At 44.1% G+C, this 17,079-nt stretch overlaps 1 protein-coding gene across 3 annotated transcripts in view; it reads left to right on the plus strand.

Moving 5' to 3' along the window:
* The window catches only part of LOC146185639 (uncharacterized), a 69,540-nt gene that overhangs the window by 37,449 nt on the left and 15,012 nt on the right, over positions 1 to 17,079 (plus strand). For all 3 annotated transcript variants that reach the window (XM_084606545.1, XM_084606546.1, XM_084606547.1), the window contains 8 exons: positions 322 to 560; positions 3,690 to 3,962; positions 6,505 to 6,652; positions 8,483 to 8,616; positions 11,578 to 11,792; positions 12,271 to 12,477; positions 14,671 to 14,758; positions 15,002 to 15,190. In XM_084606545.1, the coding sequence (XP_084462671.1) occupies positions 322 to 560; positions 3,690 to 3,962; positions 6,505 to 6,652; positions 8,483 to 8,616; positions 11,578 to 11,792; positions 12,271 to 12,477; positions 14,671 to 14,758; positions 15,002 to 15,190 (1,493 nt within the window). The remainder of the gene's footprint in view (positions 1 to 321; positions 561 to 3,689; positions 3,963 to 6,504; positions 6,653 to 8,482; positions 8,617 to 11,577; positions 11,793 to 12,270; positions 12,478 to 14,670; positions 14,759 to 15,001; positions 15,191 to 17,079) is intronic.

The raw sequence follows: 17,079 nt of genomic DNA on the forward strand, positions 1-17,079 counted from the left end.
CTAACAGCTCTCGCTCATAGTGGTTGTGCTTAGATAGCCTAGGCAGCGCCTGTGCTCGTTTAGTCTATCCACCTTTCATCCTGCTTTTTGCGCTGTGCCAGTCAAGGCTTTGAATGCCTTTTGTTATGTTGTATTTGATATAACCAGTAGTTCTTTATACCCCCTTCGTTATGTCAAGTTTGAGCCCTTGAATGAGCTACAGCATAAGGCAGGGAGATTATACATTTGATTTTACTTTTTCTGCGTGGCGAAAGTTCGAAAGGGCTACATGTAATTTATGATGGTGTTGAAGTTACCTGTTCTGCATTTTCTTGTGTGCAGGCCTGCTGATGCCAGCGAGATCTGTACAGCCTTTCTTGAAAAACCTTGGCAAGGTCTGTGCTGGTGTCAAGCAAGCAGTCAGCATTGCACTGGTTAATCCAACACAAAGAACCGAGCGCTACATAGTTGAGCAATGCAGCGTCCATGTTGACGGACAGCCGCCTGGGCAGCTTGGAGCGGTTACAGTGGAGTTCCCGTGCGAGAACATCGTGTGCGCCGGCTATGAGTCCGAAATTAAGGTGACTGAGTATAGCATGCTTGGCACTGTGGTGGCAAAGTGCAAAACTACCGACGTAGAGGCTAGTGCAACAGCAGGGGAGTTTCAATTTCATCCCCAAGAAAGGCAGCCGAGAAGGAAAACTTGGAAACCGCTTCGTCTTTGTGTTGTGTTTGCATTGTTATGATGACAGTTCTCACATACTTTAATGCCAAATGTGGCGCTTTGGGTAATGTAATGCAAAGTGGGCATGCAAACCTTGCCCATGTGCGGGAAGTCATTCATTCAACTTTGTTCCCGCATGTGGTTTTAGCTTTGGTTTAAACAGTCTGATGTTGGCTTTGAGGTCAGTTATGTTTTGGGTCATGGAGACTTGGAAATGCTAGATACCGAATTAAAGTGACTTTGTTTAATGCTAGGCTTTTCAAATGGCTAATTTTATTCTGAGTTGTTTGGAGCTTGCATGAGAAGACAGGCAGGTCTAGCATAGGCACTGACATGTTGAGTTATAGCGGTAGTAATTTGAGTGATTAAAAAAAGAAAGAACAGTGTGCTGCTTTGTTCAGCGAAAATCAAAGAAAAATTGTGTTGAGTAAATTGCTACAGGCTCAAATTTTTTACTGGGTACCATTTAAGTGTATAGACATCTAATTTTTGGTGTCGTCTTTTCTCCTTTGTAATGATGCGTAAGACATTACACAGATCACCACGTCGTATTCACCTACAACTGCTGAATAATTTATAATCAAATTTCTTTTCTTGCCTGTTTTGGTTTCAAGAGCCGAGCGATGGCTGTGACGTCATGGTCAAGCCTAGGTTGCGTGAGGGATGAAAATACAGCGATATAATCATTGCTGTGTCATTTGAATTCACTACAATAATAAAGCCAGCCTGCCTGAAGAACAGGAATCACTACAAGTGTAGGATCAGTGATTATATAGCTGTTTTTCATGTCGCGCGTCATGACTTGATTGTGATGTCACAGTCACTTCTCGGCTACTGAAACCAAAACTGATGAGAAAAGAAAATTCAATTATAAATTACTTAGCGGTCGTAGGTGAAAACTGCGTGCGGATTGATTTACAGGAATGGCTTGCACATCATTAAGAAAAAAAAACGCCACCAAAATTTGTTGTTTATAGTCCTTTAATGGTAATTTTGGTTTTATGCCGGATGCTTGCCTGAATCATTTAAAAGGAATTGATAGTCTGAATAATGCAGATTGCATAACCAAAAATGTATTTGTTTCGCAATAACTGTTCTGGCAGTGTCATTTCTCTTTAATGGTTTGGGAGCATTTTGCATCTTGCATATGTCTGCTGTTGTCAGTCTTCCGTTTTTGTCATTCTGATGCTGATGGGAGCTGCACCAAAATTTGGTGTCTATAGTCCTTTAATGGTAATTTTGGTTTTATGCCAGGTTAGAGCCGGGTGCTTGCCTGAATCATTTAAAAGGAATTGATAGTCTGAATGATGCAGATTGCATAACCAAAAATGCAATTGTTTCGGAATAACTGTTCTGGCAGTGTCATTTCTCTTTAATGGTTTGGGAGCATTTTGTCTTGCATATGTCTGCTGTTGTCAGTCTTCCGCTTTTGTCGTTCTGACGCTGATGGGAGCTGGCATTGTATGGGTGCTTAAGCGCCCATACAGTGGCAGTGTTTTGAGCACAACAGAGGATGGAAGACTGCAGGCATGGAGCACAGCCGATGATGAAAGTATGCCGATAATGAAGACAGTGCGAGAAGAGAAGTGTAAAGAAGAGGGCTCAGCAATGGTATGCGAGACCTCAGGGAGCGAGTGGTGGGCGTGGCGCTAGTGGTGTAATCGGTCATGCTGCTCCCTCTGTGGTGGCAGTGGCTGGCTGATGCGAAATCCTTCACCTGAACGGGTGCACCCTACCGGTTCTGACACCAAGCACCACTGCCGTTCAGCACTGTGATATCGGTTTATATGTGATTGTTTTTAGTTTAAATTCCTGAATAGCTGTACTCACATAGAAGTTTTGCTTCACTGAGCACTGTACTCGTTGGGCAAATTTTTTTGGTTCATTATCTCCACTACAATGTAGCCTTTTGCTTAAATGTCTTAGAAGAGGGTCCAACCCAAACTAAGTATCGAACAAAAGTCACCTGTAGATGCCACCTATGTGCAAAATTTAGGCATGAATAAACCATCGTTTCTTCTAGGAGTATTTTTCTCAATTTTTTGCTGAGCAGCGCAACCGACATTTAGTGAATATTTTTTTTCTTAGGGGGTCCCGCTAGTTATATATATATATATATATATATATATATATATATATACATATATATATATATATATATTTGAGGATTACGAATAATATGTCCTCTTTACTTACCACACCACGAAAACTGGATATTGGGTAACTGTTTTGGTTGATGAAAAAAAAAACTGGAAAAAAATGAAATAAATGGATGGCTTTCAGTGAAACCTGATCTTTACTGAGCACGGGTCAAAACTAAAGATATGACGCTAGATTATTATTCTTGAAATTGGATGAAATCAAAACCCGGAGACATAATTTTTTGTTTATGTATCCCTCTTTGGATTGCCGTTTTTTTAAAACCCGCATGTTATGAATTTTTTCTCGACTTTTATCATGTCAGGTTTCCGCCTCGTAATATGTGCGTATCTGAACAAATTTCAGTCTAAATTCGCGGCTCTGATCTCACTATCAAAGTGTGTGGCATTATTTGTGCTGCCTGGCAGGGGCTGGCATTGGATGCAAAAGTGCTTGCGCATCGCGGAGCATCCGTGAAATGTGCAAGTAAATATCACCTCACACATTACGCGGCGGAAAATATTTTTCTCCTTTTTCGCTATCTCGAAATTACACCTTGTATTGTATGCGGGTCTGTATTGTACGCAGATTTTTACAGTATATGGCTACGTATGAAGTACTTTATGCATACCTTGCCCCGTATGCGAAGGGCATAAAGAGCTGTGGACAAGTTCACTTTCTTAATTATTAGTATCGAATTGAGTTTTTCTTTGTCACATACTGGTGATTCAGAGCCCTTTGCATTTAGTGGGCGTCTGTTCAATTGTTTTTTTATTTTTCTTCAAAATGTAATTTAGTTTTGCCAGTAGATGACAGAAGTGCTTGTTATTCTCTTCTCGTTTCTCAGGGCTTCTTTGTATCCACGCTTCCCGGTGCTGTGGAGGTAGTTGTTGGTGTCGCAGTCAAGGACAAGATGGGTGGCATCACGAAAACTGTGCACAGCTTGGTGCTGAGCGCACAGGTGGAGCTTCCACAGCTCAGCTTGAAGCCAAGCCGGGGCCTCTGCTTTGAAGGGCTCTGTTTTGATGCAGAGCAGGGAGACTGCAGCAGAGGCTGCCAGGAGCTCACCATGGTGAATGAAAGCTCGTGCCCCGTGCGAGTCACAATTTCTTTACAAGGGGTAAGCATGGAATGCGGCACACACGCATCTTTTCATTGGGTATCAGTAATTTGGTGCACCCATCGGGGTGGCGCAGTGGTTAGGACGCTCGACTGCTGCGCCCAGTGACGCGGAATCGAATCCCGGCCACGGCCGCCACTTTTCGATGGAGGTGAAAATCAATGTGCCCGTGGGCTGCGCGATGCGAGTGCATGTCAAAGAACCCCGGGTGGTCGAAATTTCCGGAGCCCTTCATTACGGCGTCTCTCGTAGCTCGAGTCGCTTTGGGACGTTAAACCCAGCAAACCGTAAACCAAACCGAACTACTAGTAATTTAGTGCAGCTGTGCTGTTCACAGCAGTTTTGCAGGGCCTCTGCCAGGGCCTCTGCAGGGCCTCTGCCAGGGCTGTCAATCTTTTTCACCCTCGGCAAACCGCTACAGTTTTCAAAAGGTGCCGAGAAACTGAGTTTGTCTCGGCTTTCATTTTTTTCCTATCTGGCATGCACCCAAGTGGATTGTTTAGTTACATGACCCTGCAGGAAATCCTGAATTAATTATAAATAATAAATAAATAATTATAGATATACATAACAGTGTCCATAGGGAAATGCATCTGTAAGCATTTGCATTGTGATTGGTTTTAAGATGATACGTGCAAAGGAAATGTGTGCTCAGGTGTGCAGGTAATCAGAGGTACTCGGGGGAACATATAGAGCTCTGCAAGGAACCTAAGTGTTCCACAGTGCCCAGTTTAAAAGCTCCTCGGCTACGCTAGTACCACATCATATTTATTTCAGTCTCCCAATGCTGAGGTGACTAAACTCTTCGCCGCTTAAGTTCCTTGCTGTTACGGCAGAGTGCCAGCGACTTTGACAGGAGTGCTGGCGGTGACTTGCTGGGCTGGTCCTGTTGCTCAGGGCCTTCCCTTTATCGTGCAGCAAATAGGGTGAGCGCCCCTGCTACACAATCATTGGAATATGTGTAGCAGCAACCGCCTTTTGAAGGAACGGTGCTAAAAGCGGCGTCGTGATCGCGGCTGACAGTGCTTTTTTTCACGACTGATGATTAGAAGGATGAACTACTGTCATAAAAAAAATCTACTTCTTGGCATGTTGAATCCTCTCCTCAAACTGACGTCGATGTCAGGCAAATGCAAAATGCGTTTTCTCAGCTAAAGTTTTAGTTCTCATCTGATTGTCAAGGTGGTTGCTGATAGTACACGCATGCGAATACATGAGGATTTCGTTAAATCGAAAGTGTGGAATAAAATTACTTTGTTAAATCGCAAAAAGAAATACATGGTTTTCAAATTCGTTACACCGCGAATTTCGTTACATTGAGGTTCGACTGTATCAGAAACCATTGCGGATTCTTCAGCGAGACCAGTGTTCACTCCTCCTCCTTTCTCACTGTGCCTAACGGCAAACGCCTAGAATAAAGAAAAGTCCACTTACAAGTCTGGTTAGTTTGTTTTGGTCTTTCCCGTCTTAGAGCTTACCTTCAAGTTGGGCTACATCGGGGATAACAAGGACACTAAGTTCATCTCTAAACCATTCATGCTGCCAAGAAGGAAGTGAGAGATACCTAACATTTTCTGCGCGTTTGTGCAACGTCTTCGGCATTGGGCACTGCCAGGCGCATTTTCGGGCCAAAATCGGGTTAAGAAATTTGGGAAGTCAAAGCTGGTTAAAAATGCAGTAAGTAATGTTTTTGGTTCGGTGTTGATGGTTGACTGGATGGTGGGAGCAAGCCAGTAAGTTGGTGAAGCAACTTGATAAACAACCGGAGAACTATATACGCATAAAACAAGAGGTGGTACAAGGAAAACTAGCCACGGTCGGCCGCGCCAACTGCTAAACAGAGCGACAAGGGACTCTGTGTCCCCGCAGTCGAGCTGGCGCCTCTTGCCCCAGCTCCAAAGCAACAGCTACTCCCAGTGCTTGCCAGCGTGAGCGCCCTATCGCCAGGGGCAGCTCCTGCATAAGACACTCGAGCGCATTCCCACGCTCCTGAGAGGAGTCAAGAGCATTCCTCCTTTCCACAAGTCAGAATAAAAACACAGTCACTGCAAACTGTCTCCTCGGCAACCTTGGCGACGGGATAGCGGGGGACCGCGCTAATGAGGTCCAAGACGAGACAAAAGAGGCGCTTCTCCCGTCTCCAATAGCAAAGGGAAAGTAAACTCCGAGGGGGTCCGAAGGAAGAGCTCGCATTTTAGAGCTAAGGCTCTCCTTCTAGGAACCAGAACGCTTTGCGCAGTTCAACACTAAGACACCCAGTTGAGAAATTCTTCCAAAACACAACTACAGATATGCATCAACACATGCATGAAGGTCCGGTGCAGAAACTCGCACAATCCAACAAACGCTGAGGCCGAACAGAGCTGGGGCCTTACACAGGCCTTGCCCAAAAATTAAATGCCCGAAGCGTTATTTTTCTTGTGCAGTCCAGTGCGGTGCTTTGCCATGTGTCTTAATTGCTGTCATTTGTGGGTCTCTTATGGGGCTTTCTTAAGCATTTTTATCTTCCCTATTTTGTCTTTCTTTCTGTTTTGGTGTGCAGGGCAACGGAGTGTTTTCCCTGAGGCTCAAGGATTCTGCCACCGGGAAGCTGGGCCAGGCTGGGACTGTGCTATGTGACGAGCTGCCAAGCAAGCAGAACCGTGCCGAGACCATTCTCTTGGTGGAATGCTCGACGGAAAAGGCTGAGTGTGCGCTTGTAGTACACCAGCTAATTACTTAATGTGGATGCACGATGTGGTTGTTAAACATCTGCAGTAATTCCAGAAGTTTGCGGGGTCTTTTCGTTGTCAAACTCTGTGCAAAGAAGGATAGGGAAGAGAAATTGTCTTTAGTAGAGCTGCGCGAATATCTAAATTTTCTCTATATAGCTTGAGTCACTTTAGAATGTTATAGCAAAACAAAAATTACATGAGAAATGTGCTTACTGAATGCTATTATTCAGTAAGCACATTTCTCTCGCCCTCTCGCCGCTCGAGCCACCGCGGCAGCTCAAAACAAGGTTTCTGTGTCGCCGCGGCAGAAATCGCGAGCGTTTTCGCTCGCATGTCGATGGCGCGCGTCACTGCGTTTCGGTGGTCTCATCCACAGCTCATTTCTTGGCAGCGTGCCAAGATGCTGCGCAGCGATAACGTCCGGGCGCGTTTATCTTTTGATAGCTCCTGCGGTGGCGGGGAGCGAACTTGGCAGAGTGCCCGTGATGACTTGATTGCACAAGCCACGCCACGCTTGGGGCTGGCGTCATGATCGCAGCAGCTGACCACGTGCTTTCGTTGATTCATACATGCAGGACAAACGACTCCTGCAAAAAAAAAAAAAAAAAACTGCCGCCGCTTAACGTCCGGACAGCACAACGATAAGAAAGGATGACTCTCAAAAAAAAGAGAGAGAGAGCTGCCGCTTCTTAACGTCCGCAGGCGCCATAGCCACGTCAGCCGCCGCGCGTAGAGGAGCAGAGGGTTCGCAACGCACGCTGGTGAAAGCGTCCGACGTCTGTCTGAAAACGGGCTTAGCTGGCTTGGCGCATGTGTAGCGCGTGCTGAAGGAGAGAGATAGCTCGGCAAAAGAATGGGCACACCCACGCACATGGCTTGCAAACGTCATATGTTGGAGCGCGGGAAACGATAACTGCAGATGCGTGCGCCTTTGGGGAATGGGCGCGGCGCTGCCCAGACCAGCCGTCGCCGAACTGTTCCTTCTCATTCCTTCCGCGCATGGCTTGAAAACGTCACGCGGCAAGTCTTTGGGGAAGGCACACTTTCCAATGCGTGGTGCGGAGTTCGATATATCGAAAGGCCGGTGAAATTAAGTTCGATATATGACGCAGCTTTCCTATACTTTTACATGGGATTTTCAAGGGGATATTCCGTGAGTTCGATATAACCAAAATTTGATATATCCGGGTTCGATATAACCGGGTCTGCTAACTAAAATTCTGCGAGAAATGCCTAAATCTACGATTTTTCCCGGAATCATGGGGAAACTAGACGTTTACGTATAATCCCTTCAGTAATCACTTGTGCAAAATATATCGTCACATCTTCAAGGGACCAGAAGAAAATATTAAACCAGAAGTTCGAGTTATCGAACGGGCATGAAAAAAAAATGCTGAAAATCATTTGCATCTTAGTAATTTGGCTAATGAACAAAGTGTGATATTAATCTTTGTGTTTGAGATGAAGCCCAGATGAGAATGATAGTCAGTCAACACATCAGTAAACCATCCCAGCAACGAGTTTTACTTGAGAACAATGGTTTTTTTCCCCTGGTTTCATCCAGTGCATTGATTTGTGCACAATGTTGAGGAAAGGCTTTAAAATCATAAAGGCTTCCGCTATGCCTTTTGCAATGCATTGCAGTAGTAGCAGTAGGTCCTCTTCACAAAACAGCCCTGTCGTGTGTTGAAGATGCTTAACAGCACGGTCAATGCGGCGAATTTTCGGATACCTGGGTGTGAAAGGGAAAATGTTTCATTATTTTTTGCGGCATCTGTGCAGACGGCCATTTTCTTTTTTTTCCAGGCCTCGCAGTTGAAGCCAAGATACAAGTGGAGGTGGACGGCTGCCTGCTCTTTCGTAAAGTGCTGGCGACAGTAGGCCTCTCGGCATCGATCGTGGCGCCATCATTGAGCTTGGAAGGCATCAGTAGCGATGAGGTACTTACTGACGAGTGTCTTGTTAAGCACGCAGGGATCGCGTTGTGCGCAGCAAGAGAAAGAGATCGTAGACAGGTGTGTTGGCATTTAAGGTCTGTCACCAGCTCGTCTGGCTTGTGCAGGATGTATTCGCGGACAGAAGTTTGATACCGAGCTTCTGTTAAAAATACTACGTGCCTGATAGTCCTTATGACTTTCGGATGTTAGTTTTATAAAGGCGACCTGCTTAAGGAAAGGAGAATGTGCCCTATTGTGTATTCAAGTTCATTTACTAAAAAGTAGCTAGGCTAGCCCGATGAAGGCAATGAATGCCTGATGAATACTGAACTACCAGTATCTGGAACTTGAAGGAAGCCAAATGAAATTATGCAGCCCACTGTGGGGGCTCGGTGATTAGGACACCCGAATGCTGGTCCCAAGGATGCGGGATCAAATCACTGCCTCAGAGGCCATTCTTCGATGGAGACGAAGAGCAAGGCGCCCATGTGCTCTGCGATATTATTGCACGTTAAAGAACCCTAGGTGGTCGAAATTTCCGGAGCCCTCCGCTATGGCGTACCTCATAGCCTGAGTCGCTTTAAAACAGTAAATCCCAGAAACCAACAAACCAGATCTAGTTATGCAGCTACCAAGTTGCTTGGCGAGCCTTCAAGGCCGAGAGAAGTCGCATATTTTGGTCATTTTTGAATTGAAGTTGTCATTCACTTTGCTGTAAAAACAGTTTATCTTACACTGCCTCTCGCAGTACTTCATTTCCTTATTGGTTGGGCTTGAATCCGTCCATGCAGTTGAGTGTGTTACACTAGACTCCCTTTGAGGTGAGCTTGATGAGACTAGAAAGTTTGTCTTCTTACAAAAGTGCCGTGAGCATGCTAGGTGTGTCTAAATATATGTTTACAATAAATAAGATACCCTTCTTGAGAGGGGTAGCTGCACATGAGGAATTTATTGTACCGTGTGTGAAATCAGCTGAAAACGGAGCACAAAATTTTAGTAGCCCATGTTGAAAATGACATTGGTCTAGTTTTTTTTATTCTCACTTTTCTCACCCCACCACAGTTTCATATTTGTTGAATCAGATTTTGGCTTTCAATTCCTCAATAGTTAATGTTAACATTATCTATGCTGGCACCATCTCGTGATTGCTAGAGTAATTAACTCGGGGGAAAGCCAACTTTAAAGCGAAAGATGGGTGATATTTCCCCACACTACTTACCAGCGATTAAATCGAGTTAACAACAGTAATCATCGGTTAAGAGCACTGAACACTTTATTACAGGGTACATCAATAGACATAAAATAACTTAAATATACTTATAAAAGCCGGAAATTCGCATTCGCTGGAGCAGCAGCTGAAGCTTGATAATCGCTGTGAGCATCGCTTCGAGTAGGACAAACGCTGGTAGCAGTTCTTCCTGCGTGCACGAAACCGATTAGCGACTGGATGAACTGCAGAACATTCCCAGCCTTGATGATCGTTAAAATCGTTGAGTTCAAATGTCCGTACTTTTTCACGAGACTTCCAACTTTGAAACCCTACCAGAATTCCCAATGAATCTGCTGTTTCTTCTCGAGAGCTATCACACTGTCAATGTAGCCGGCGCCATCTTCCATGGACACACAATCGGCGATGGCGATACTGCTGCGCCCTTTGCGTGCGATGATGATATTGCTCATTTCCTAATTGCACGCAGTGGCGCTTGGATTTCTCTACGACAGTTCGTTTTTGCCGCATATGTCTAGTTTTCGAGTCATTCTCGTCTTAGTATTTTATATTTCTTATTAAACATTCAAAGTTTAGTGGTGAACATGTACCGGATGGCGATAAAGCTACCATTTTATCTGATGTATCGCCGATAATGGATCGTTAGATCTCTTCCTATTCTAGAAGCGTTTCATCGCCAACTCATCACATTATATCACTGAGCCTTCATTTTGCCTTATTTGTCTTATATATACATTTTTATTAAATTTATTGCAGCTGTTAAATGTCTTGATGGGTTTTATTTACTTGTGTTTGCCTATGTACTCTTTCCATTTTTTTTTTTTTTTTCCCTTACCTTTTTCCTTTTTTTTTTTTTTTAAGCGCCATTCGGGGCACTGTGTGCCGCTTGCTGTTTATTGTGCTTAATCTGTGTGTGTACCATTGTGCTTTAATCTGTGTCGCGTATTTTTTTTCTTAATGATATAATAATTTCCGCGTCGTACTATTTTGTTTGTACGTATATTAATTACCTTTGTATTTTTTGCCTGTTTCCTTACATTTTATGTATATATTGCACTGTATAGATTTTATGTCCCCCTTACACAATACGTAATGGGCCTGTAAGGTATTTTCAAATAAATAAATAAATTTGTTCTATTTTTCTGAAGAATTTGATCGTTATAAGTGATAGTATCGTTATATCTGGTATCATTATTAGTGGACTGCACTTTATACCCACTGCAGGGTGAAGGCCTCTCCCATATTTCTCCAGTAACCCAGCCCTGTGCTAGCTGCATCCACTTCACCCCTGCGAGCTTCATCCGCCCACCTGACATTCTACTGCCCCCTGCTACGTTCTCCTTCCTTTGGAATCCAATTGGTTACTCTTAGCGAGCATCGGTTATCCTTCGCACTACATGCCTTACCCATGCCCATTTATTATTTTTTTCTTTTTCCACTAGAATGTCATTAATTGGAGCTTGTTCCCTGGCCCACTCTGCACGTTTCCAATCTCTTACCTACCATTTTCTTTTCCATAGCCCTCTGCGTGGTCATCTTAAGTAGAATCTTTTTCGTTAGCCTCCATGTTTCAGCCCCGTAGGTGAATGCAGGTAAGATGCAATATTTGTATGCTTTCCTCTTGAGTGATACCAGTTAGTTGCTAGTCATAATCTACTGGTGCTTGCCAAATGCGCTCCATCCCAATCTTATTCTTCCTTTAGCATTGTGTTTACAGCAGCCTTTGTTCAATGCAGCCCATCGAGGTAGCCGGTGACAAAGGTCAGGCTGCCGTAAAGCTGCTGCGTAACGATGGGCCCTGTCCCCTTGAGCTGGAGCTGTTCGCTGGATCACTGTTTCTTGTGCGACCCCAAAAGGCCAGAATCGAAGCCAGAGGATCTGTCGAGTTGTTCGTACGTGCTGCAGAGCCTGGCGGCAGCCCTACAGTGCCAGGCAATACGACCAGAACAAGGTGCGGGTAACAGCTGTCATGAATAGCACAGATGAGTATTGCTTCCTACACCTGACCAATGTATTATTGTGAAATGTTGACTAATAATTTGGGGGTGATTTGTCGTCATCTGGCTGATGCATCTTTTCTAGTAACTTTGTTCTACATTTTCTTGTATTGTGTACTAATTGTACATTTTATTTGAAAGGTTATGACACCAAAAGAAGAGTACTAATTCGTGACACCGTGTTACACTAATTATTAGCTACTGTTATTTGGTCACAGCAGACGCATACAAATGCACTGGTCTAATTCACTGGTTCGTAGATCTCGGAGAGTCTGCTTCTTAATTTTCCTCCGCATGACTGGGCAGTGACAGAATTTATTTTGTTAACGGCTATGCTTGCCTTGAAAATTTTTGCTCCAAACTGTAAACAACACAAAGTTTCGCAAGCTAATCTAGAAATTTGATTGTTTTTTGTTTATTTCTTGCGCGCAGTGTCCTCGAGGCTGTCCTTGTGCCCCAGGGTTTCAAGATGCCACTAGCTAGGTTGGTGGGCACTTCCCACGCCAACCAGGACACCACGGCCTCAAGTGTCACCTCTTCGCGAAGCAGTTCCAGTCGCGGCAGCAGTGACCGTTCAGTTCGCACCCTTGAAAGCAATCGACGAGTTCTCGTGTGGTCAGGAATGCAGTCGCCATCCGAGTAAGCAACATACCCCATATTTCCTCTCTTTTCTCTCTGCTGCAGAGTTTAGAAGCTTATTTTCCAGGCTGAAATATGTGCCAGCTGTACTGTTGCAATAGCTTTTTGTCTGAACTCCGTTTCTTCAGTCTTATGTAGACAATGCTAGACAAGGGCGGGCATGACTTTCACAACCAACCGGTCTTCTTCCGCCATGAAAGGTGCCATGTTGGATTTGAGGAAGGGGGAAGAAGCGACAAAACTATTTTCGAAGTTTACGAATGGAATGTAGTTAATGGTTACAGTTCTGCAAATCTTTATGCTGATTTCAGAGCTGCGTTTTATTCTAAGCTAGCCGGTGTTGTTGTGGAGTAATTGCAATTAACATCTCTGTAAAGTCATTTCACAGGCATTTATATAATTAAGAGGAAGTCGCCAACCTTTAGATGTCGCCATGTCTGCAGATGTCTGTTGTATGCAATGAAGCTATAAGTTTGTTCTTCTAATGCCTTGTAAGTTTAAAAATAAAAGCCAAAATTTAGCATACAAATTTACATGGCCAACGGCCTTTTAAAAAAATTACATCATAAGCATTAAACCACCCCGCTGCGGTGATGTAGTGGTAAGAAGCTTGGCTACTGTACCAGAGTACCCGGGTTCGATCCCGACCGCTGACGGCTGCGTTTCGACGGGGTGAAATGAAGTGGGGTCCGGGTGCTGTGGGATGTCGGTGCACGTTAAAGATCCCCAGGTGGTCGAAATTACTCTATAGCCCTCCACTACAGCTCCTCTTTCTCTTTCCACTTTCACTCCCACCTTCCTCTCTTCCCTTAAGGCATAGTTCAGGTGTCCACAAAAACAAGGGTGACAGGTACTGCGCCTTACCTTTCCTGTGAACCAGTTATTGTGAACATTATTGTGAATGTGAACATCAAAGCACTGCGAATAGTTGTGTTTATGCATGGATTTTTCTTCTTCTTTTTTTTTTTTTTTTTTTTTGCAGTGCTTGAATGCGTTTTTGGCTGAGCTGTTGAAGCTTGTTACCTCTAAGTTTGCTGCATTTTTGAAAGGATGACTGAAGAAGTTTTAAAATTTGTTGGACTTTAAAAGGAAAAGGAAGTAGATACTGATAAAAAAGGAAAGCAGAGCCCTATATGCTAAGATTCAAAATGGTGTCTGATGGCATCGAGCAACGCATAGCACGATGTGGGCAAAGCAGAAATCTGCTTCTCTTCAAAGGCACAGAACACTGGCCAAAATATGTCGAGATGACGGTGGAGATGAAAAGACCTTGCCTCATATAGTGCAGATCGAGCACTACAATATCAAAGAAAAGAGGTTTTACAATTTTAATTTGCCATTGAAAATTACATGAAAACAACAGAGGCCCTATCTAGAGGAGAAACCCTATTACTTTCGGTGTAGTACCCCACGTGTCTACATGTCAGCGAAATATAGCTGATTTTTGCAAGTGCACACTGTTCCTTTTTCTTCTAGAAGTGTTTTTCATAATTCATTATATTTTACGCTCTCCCCACTACGTCCTTAAATAAAAACCACCCCTCCTTTCACACAGCGAGAGGCATGCTTTCAGGTTTTGCCACTAGATGGCGGCATAGTATTTTGAAATTCCATGAATGAGGCGATGATAGTACCCAGTAAAACTTTCGTCGACGAGGTGTGCGTTATTGTGCCAAACAGTCCTGAGTGTGAAACTGAAAAGGATGTTATTCTAAGCAAAAAAGGTAGAATTACTACCTTGCAAGTGAAATTTATATTTGTTTTCGGTACATCTTTTTGTCGATCGCCAGTCGTCATCGCGGCCACTGCTCATGGTTTCCATCATCGGACTACATAAAAACGGGCGCATGCACTGATTGAAAAATTTTCGGCAAAACTTTTCTACAGTGTTTCTACCAAAACTGTTATTGAATAGAACATTTAAGACATAAATCTTCCTATTGCGCTGAAAAAATTTGAGACCTAAATTCCAGTGTTCTGTTCCTTTAAATCGAGTTTATCCAAGACCAGTGGTCATTCACTTAATATCGCTTGCCAAGCTTACTTGCTGCTGACAATACTGGCTTGTCATTGGTTATTTGTTAGTACGTGTGCTGTGAGCGAGGATGTGTCGTTTAGGGAGCGTGGAAAAGTTTTCAGGATGCGGCTAGAACTCTAATTTTTTTGTTTTTATCTCATCATCTTTTTTTGCAGGTCAAAGTGCCTGACCATAAGGAACCCAAATCCAAGCCCGGTCAGCATTGAGCTCGAGCTGGAGGGCCAGTACGGCAAGCTGTTCCGGGTGGGTCTTCTGTTGGGTGTTTGCCAAGACAGTTTCTTGTTCCCATCCGTTATATAGACCTTTGTTTACTTTGTACCCCTCTAAGTGAACCTCTGGCCTTTTTTTTTTTTTTTCGATGGCATAAGCCGGTTGGTGGACACTTGCAGACGACTCATCACTGCAACATCTGTTGCGCACAGACTCCTGTTAAGTGCAGTTTTAATTGTTATAGCATGTGTCCTGTTTCCACACGCCTTCTTCTAGGCGAGAGTGGTGGGGGCAAGGGATGCCAAAGGTGCGTCAGCGACCGCGCAGCTGGAAGCTGAAGGGAGCATGGAGGTCAAGGTCACCCACAACAGTCGTGCTAGCCTGTCCACGCGAGCAGCTCTCAACTTCGCCCACTCGAAGCTGATCATCAAGAGTCAGTGCGGCCGTGTTGCTGACACCAAGAGTGTGAGTTACTTGGCAGTGAGCAGTGTTTGCACTTGAGGCGGCATTTACGTTCCTTTCCCACAGCCGCTTCAGGGGCTAGCGATCCTGTCCATTATTTTCACCACTGTTCTTCGTTTAGTGTAGATAGTGTCTTCCTGCTTTAGTCACTTTGTATTTGACAGCTTTACTGTTCACCAAACGTCGTTATATGTGCAGTGAGCCTACGTATTTACGTGATTGTAAGTCGACTTGAATGTAAGTCGGTCCCCTCCCAAATCGCATGTTCCTGAAGAAAAAAAACATGCCACGGTGGATGCTCCCGACAAAGAAAATTTAATACCTGGCTGTACAACTAGTCTCCACTTCAAGCTTGCGTCCACAGCGCAGTTGTTCCTTCGGCATAAATGAGCGCGCAATAAGTGCCGAATGCTTTTTGGACTGGAGAGCTCGGGACGAAGCATGTAGTCGGTCGTAAAGTCTAAGTGCACACTCGCAATGGGCGCGAACTCAACGAATGATCGGTGTCTGCTCTTCCATCAACCATCGACACTCCTGGAAGTGCCGCCGTGTCACGTGACCTGACGCGACTGACGTGCAAAAAGGGTGCATCACCAGAATTCGAACAGCTGCTCTTCCATAACTATCGACACTCCCGCAGCTGCAGTTTGTGCTGCGCAGAAAAAGTTAAAAACAAAAACTCTTCCCGAGAAGCACGCACAGTAAGTGAATGTTGCGCTTAAAGCCGTAGAGCAAACAAATTTGGTGTAGTCTTCAGTTTTTTGTCTTCCTCTTGTTAACAGAGCCATGCTTTAGTTTTGATTGTAAGTCGACCCCCCAGCTTTGGAGTTCGAAATTTTAAAAAAAGGGGTTGACTTACAATCGTGTAAATCTGTAGAAAAGATTTAGTTTAAATTGCCCTTATTGGTGTTCGAAGAAGTCGGAAAATAAGATGCAGTGACATTTGCACCTATTCAAAAATATTTACTTAGTTAGTTTTTATTATCCGCATTTGCTTTGCACTGATAAATTTAATGGTGGCATGCCTCTATTAAAAGGCTTGTAAACAAAGGTTTTTAATATCTACAGTAGTATCCGATCGATTTCAAAACTTGCCAGACTGCACAAAAAATTTTATGTGGGTTTTCAGACTACCTGAAAATGAAACAAAATGAGGAAAGGTAAGCACAAAACGTTGTTTAATTGCGTGCAAGACTAGATTTGCTGCTGTTGCACTCAACAAATGTGCAGTTCAATTTTAGTAATTAACTAATTAACTCCTACCGCAATAACTTACTTGGATGTATAATTGCTACGTCGCTGCCAGCCATGCAGAAATCGGTCATGCTGGTTTCAACGTACGGTTAAATCTGGTCGTACCAAAATTGTAAAATAACCGCGCTTTTTCGTTAAATCCAGGTTTTCGTTATATATGTGCAGTTTCCGCATGAAGACTCGAAAGGATAATGCTGAACCGAAACCACATTAAAAATCAAATGCAAAAGAAGCCATCTTGAAAGTGTTTAAAAACAATTGCTTGAAGAAATAAATGTGGCAAAATGTTCTGCCATTTCGCTGAGGGCGCGAAGTGACTACAGCAGCGATCGTTGGGCGAGAAGGCGCCTGTGTCCTCATGCATGTTCCTCCTCACCCACCATCGTTGCTGTAGAAAACTGGCTCTATTGCCCCGCGCTGCCGGCCTTCTCTGCTGTTCCTGCTACCGACATGGGAGAGCTAGCAAGCAACAGACTGGCAAGGATGGGCATACACTGCTTGCTTTTGTCTTTTTTTCTTTGTCCTGTTACGTTTAGCAGATTTTCAGTGTTTCAAAATCGAAAGCAGCGTCAGCGCTGAAACATAGCGCGATGTATCAACTGCGTTCACTCGTTGCAATCATAGACATTCCTCTCACG

The sequence above is a fragment of the Amblyomma maculatum genome, chromosome 6, assembly GCF_055883805.1.
Source record: "Amblyomma maculatum isolate TAMU_Amacu chromosome 6, ASM5588380v1, whole genome shotgun sequence".
Lineage (NCBI taxonomy): Eukaryota > Metazoa > Arthropoda > Arachnida > Ixodida > Ixodidae > Amblyomma > Amblyomma maculatum.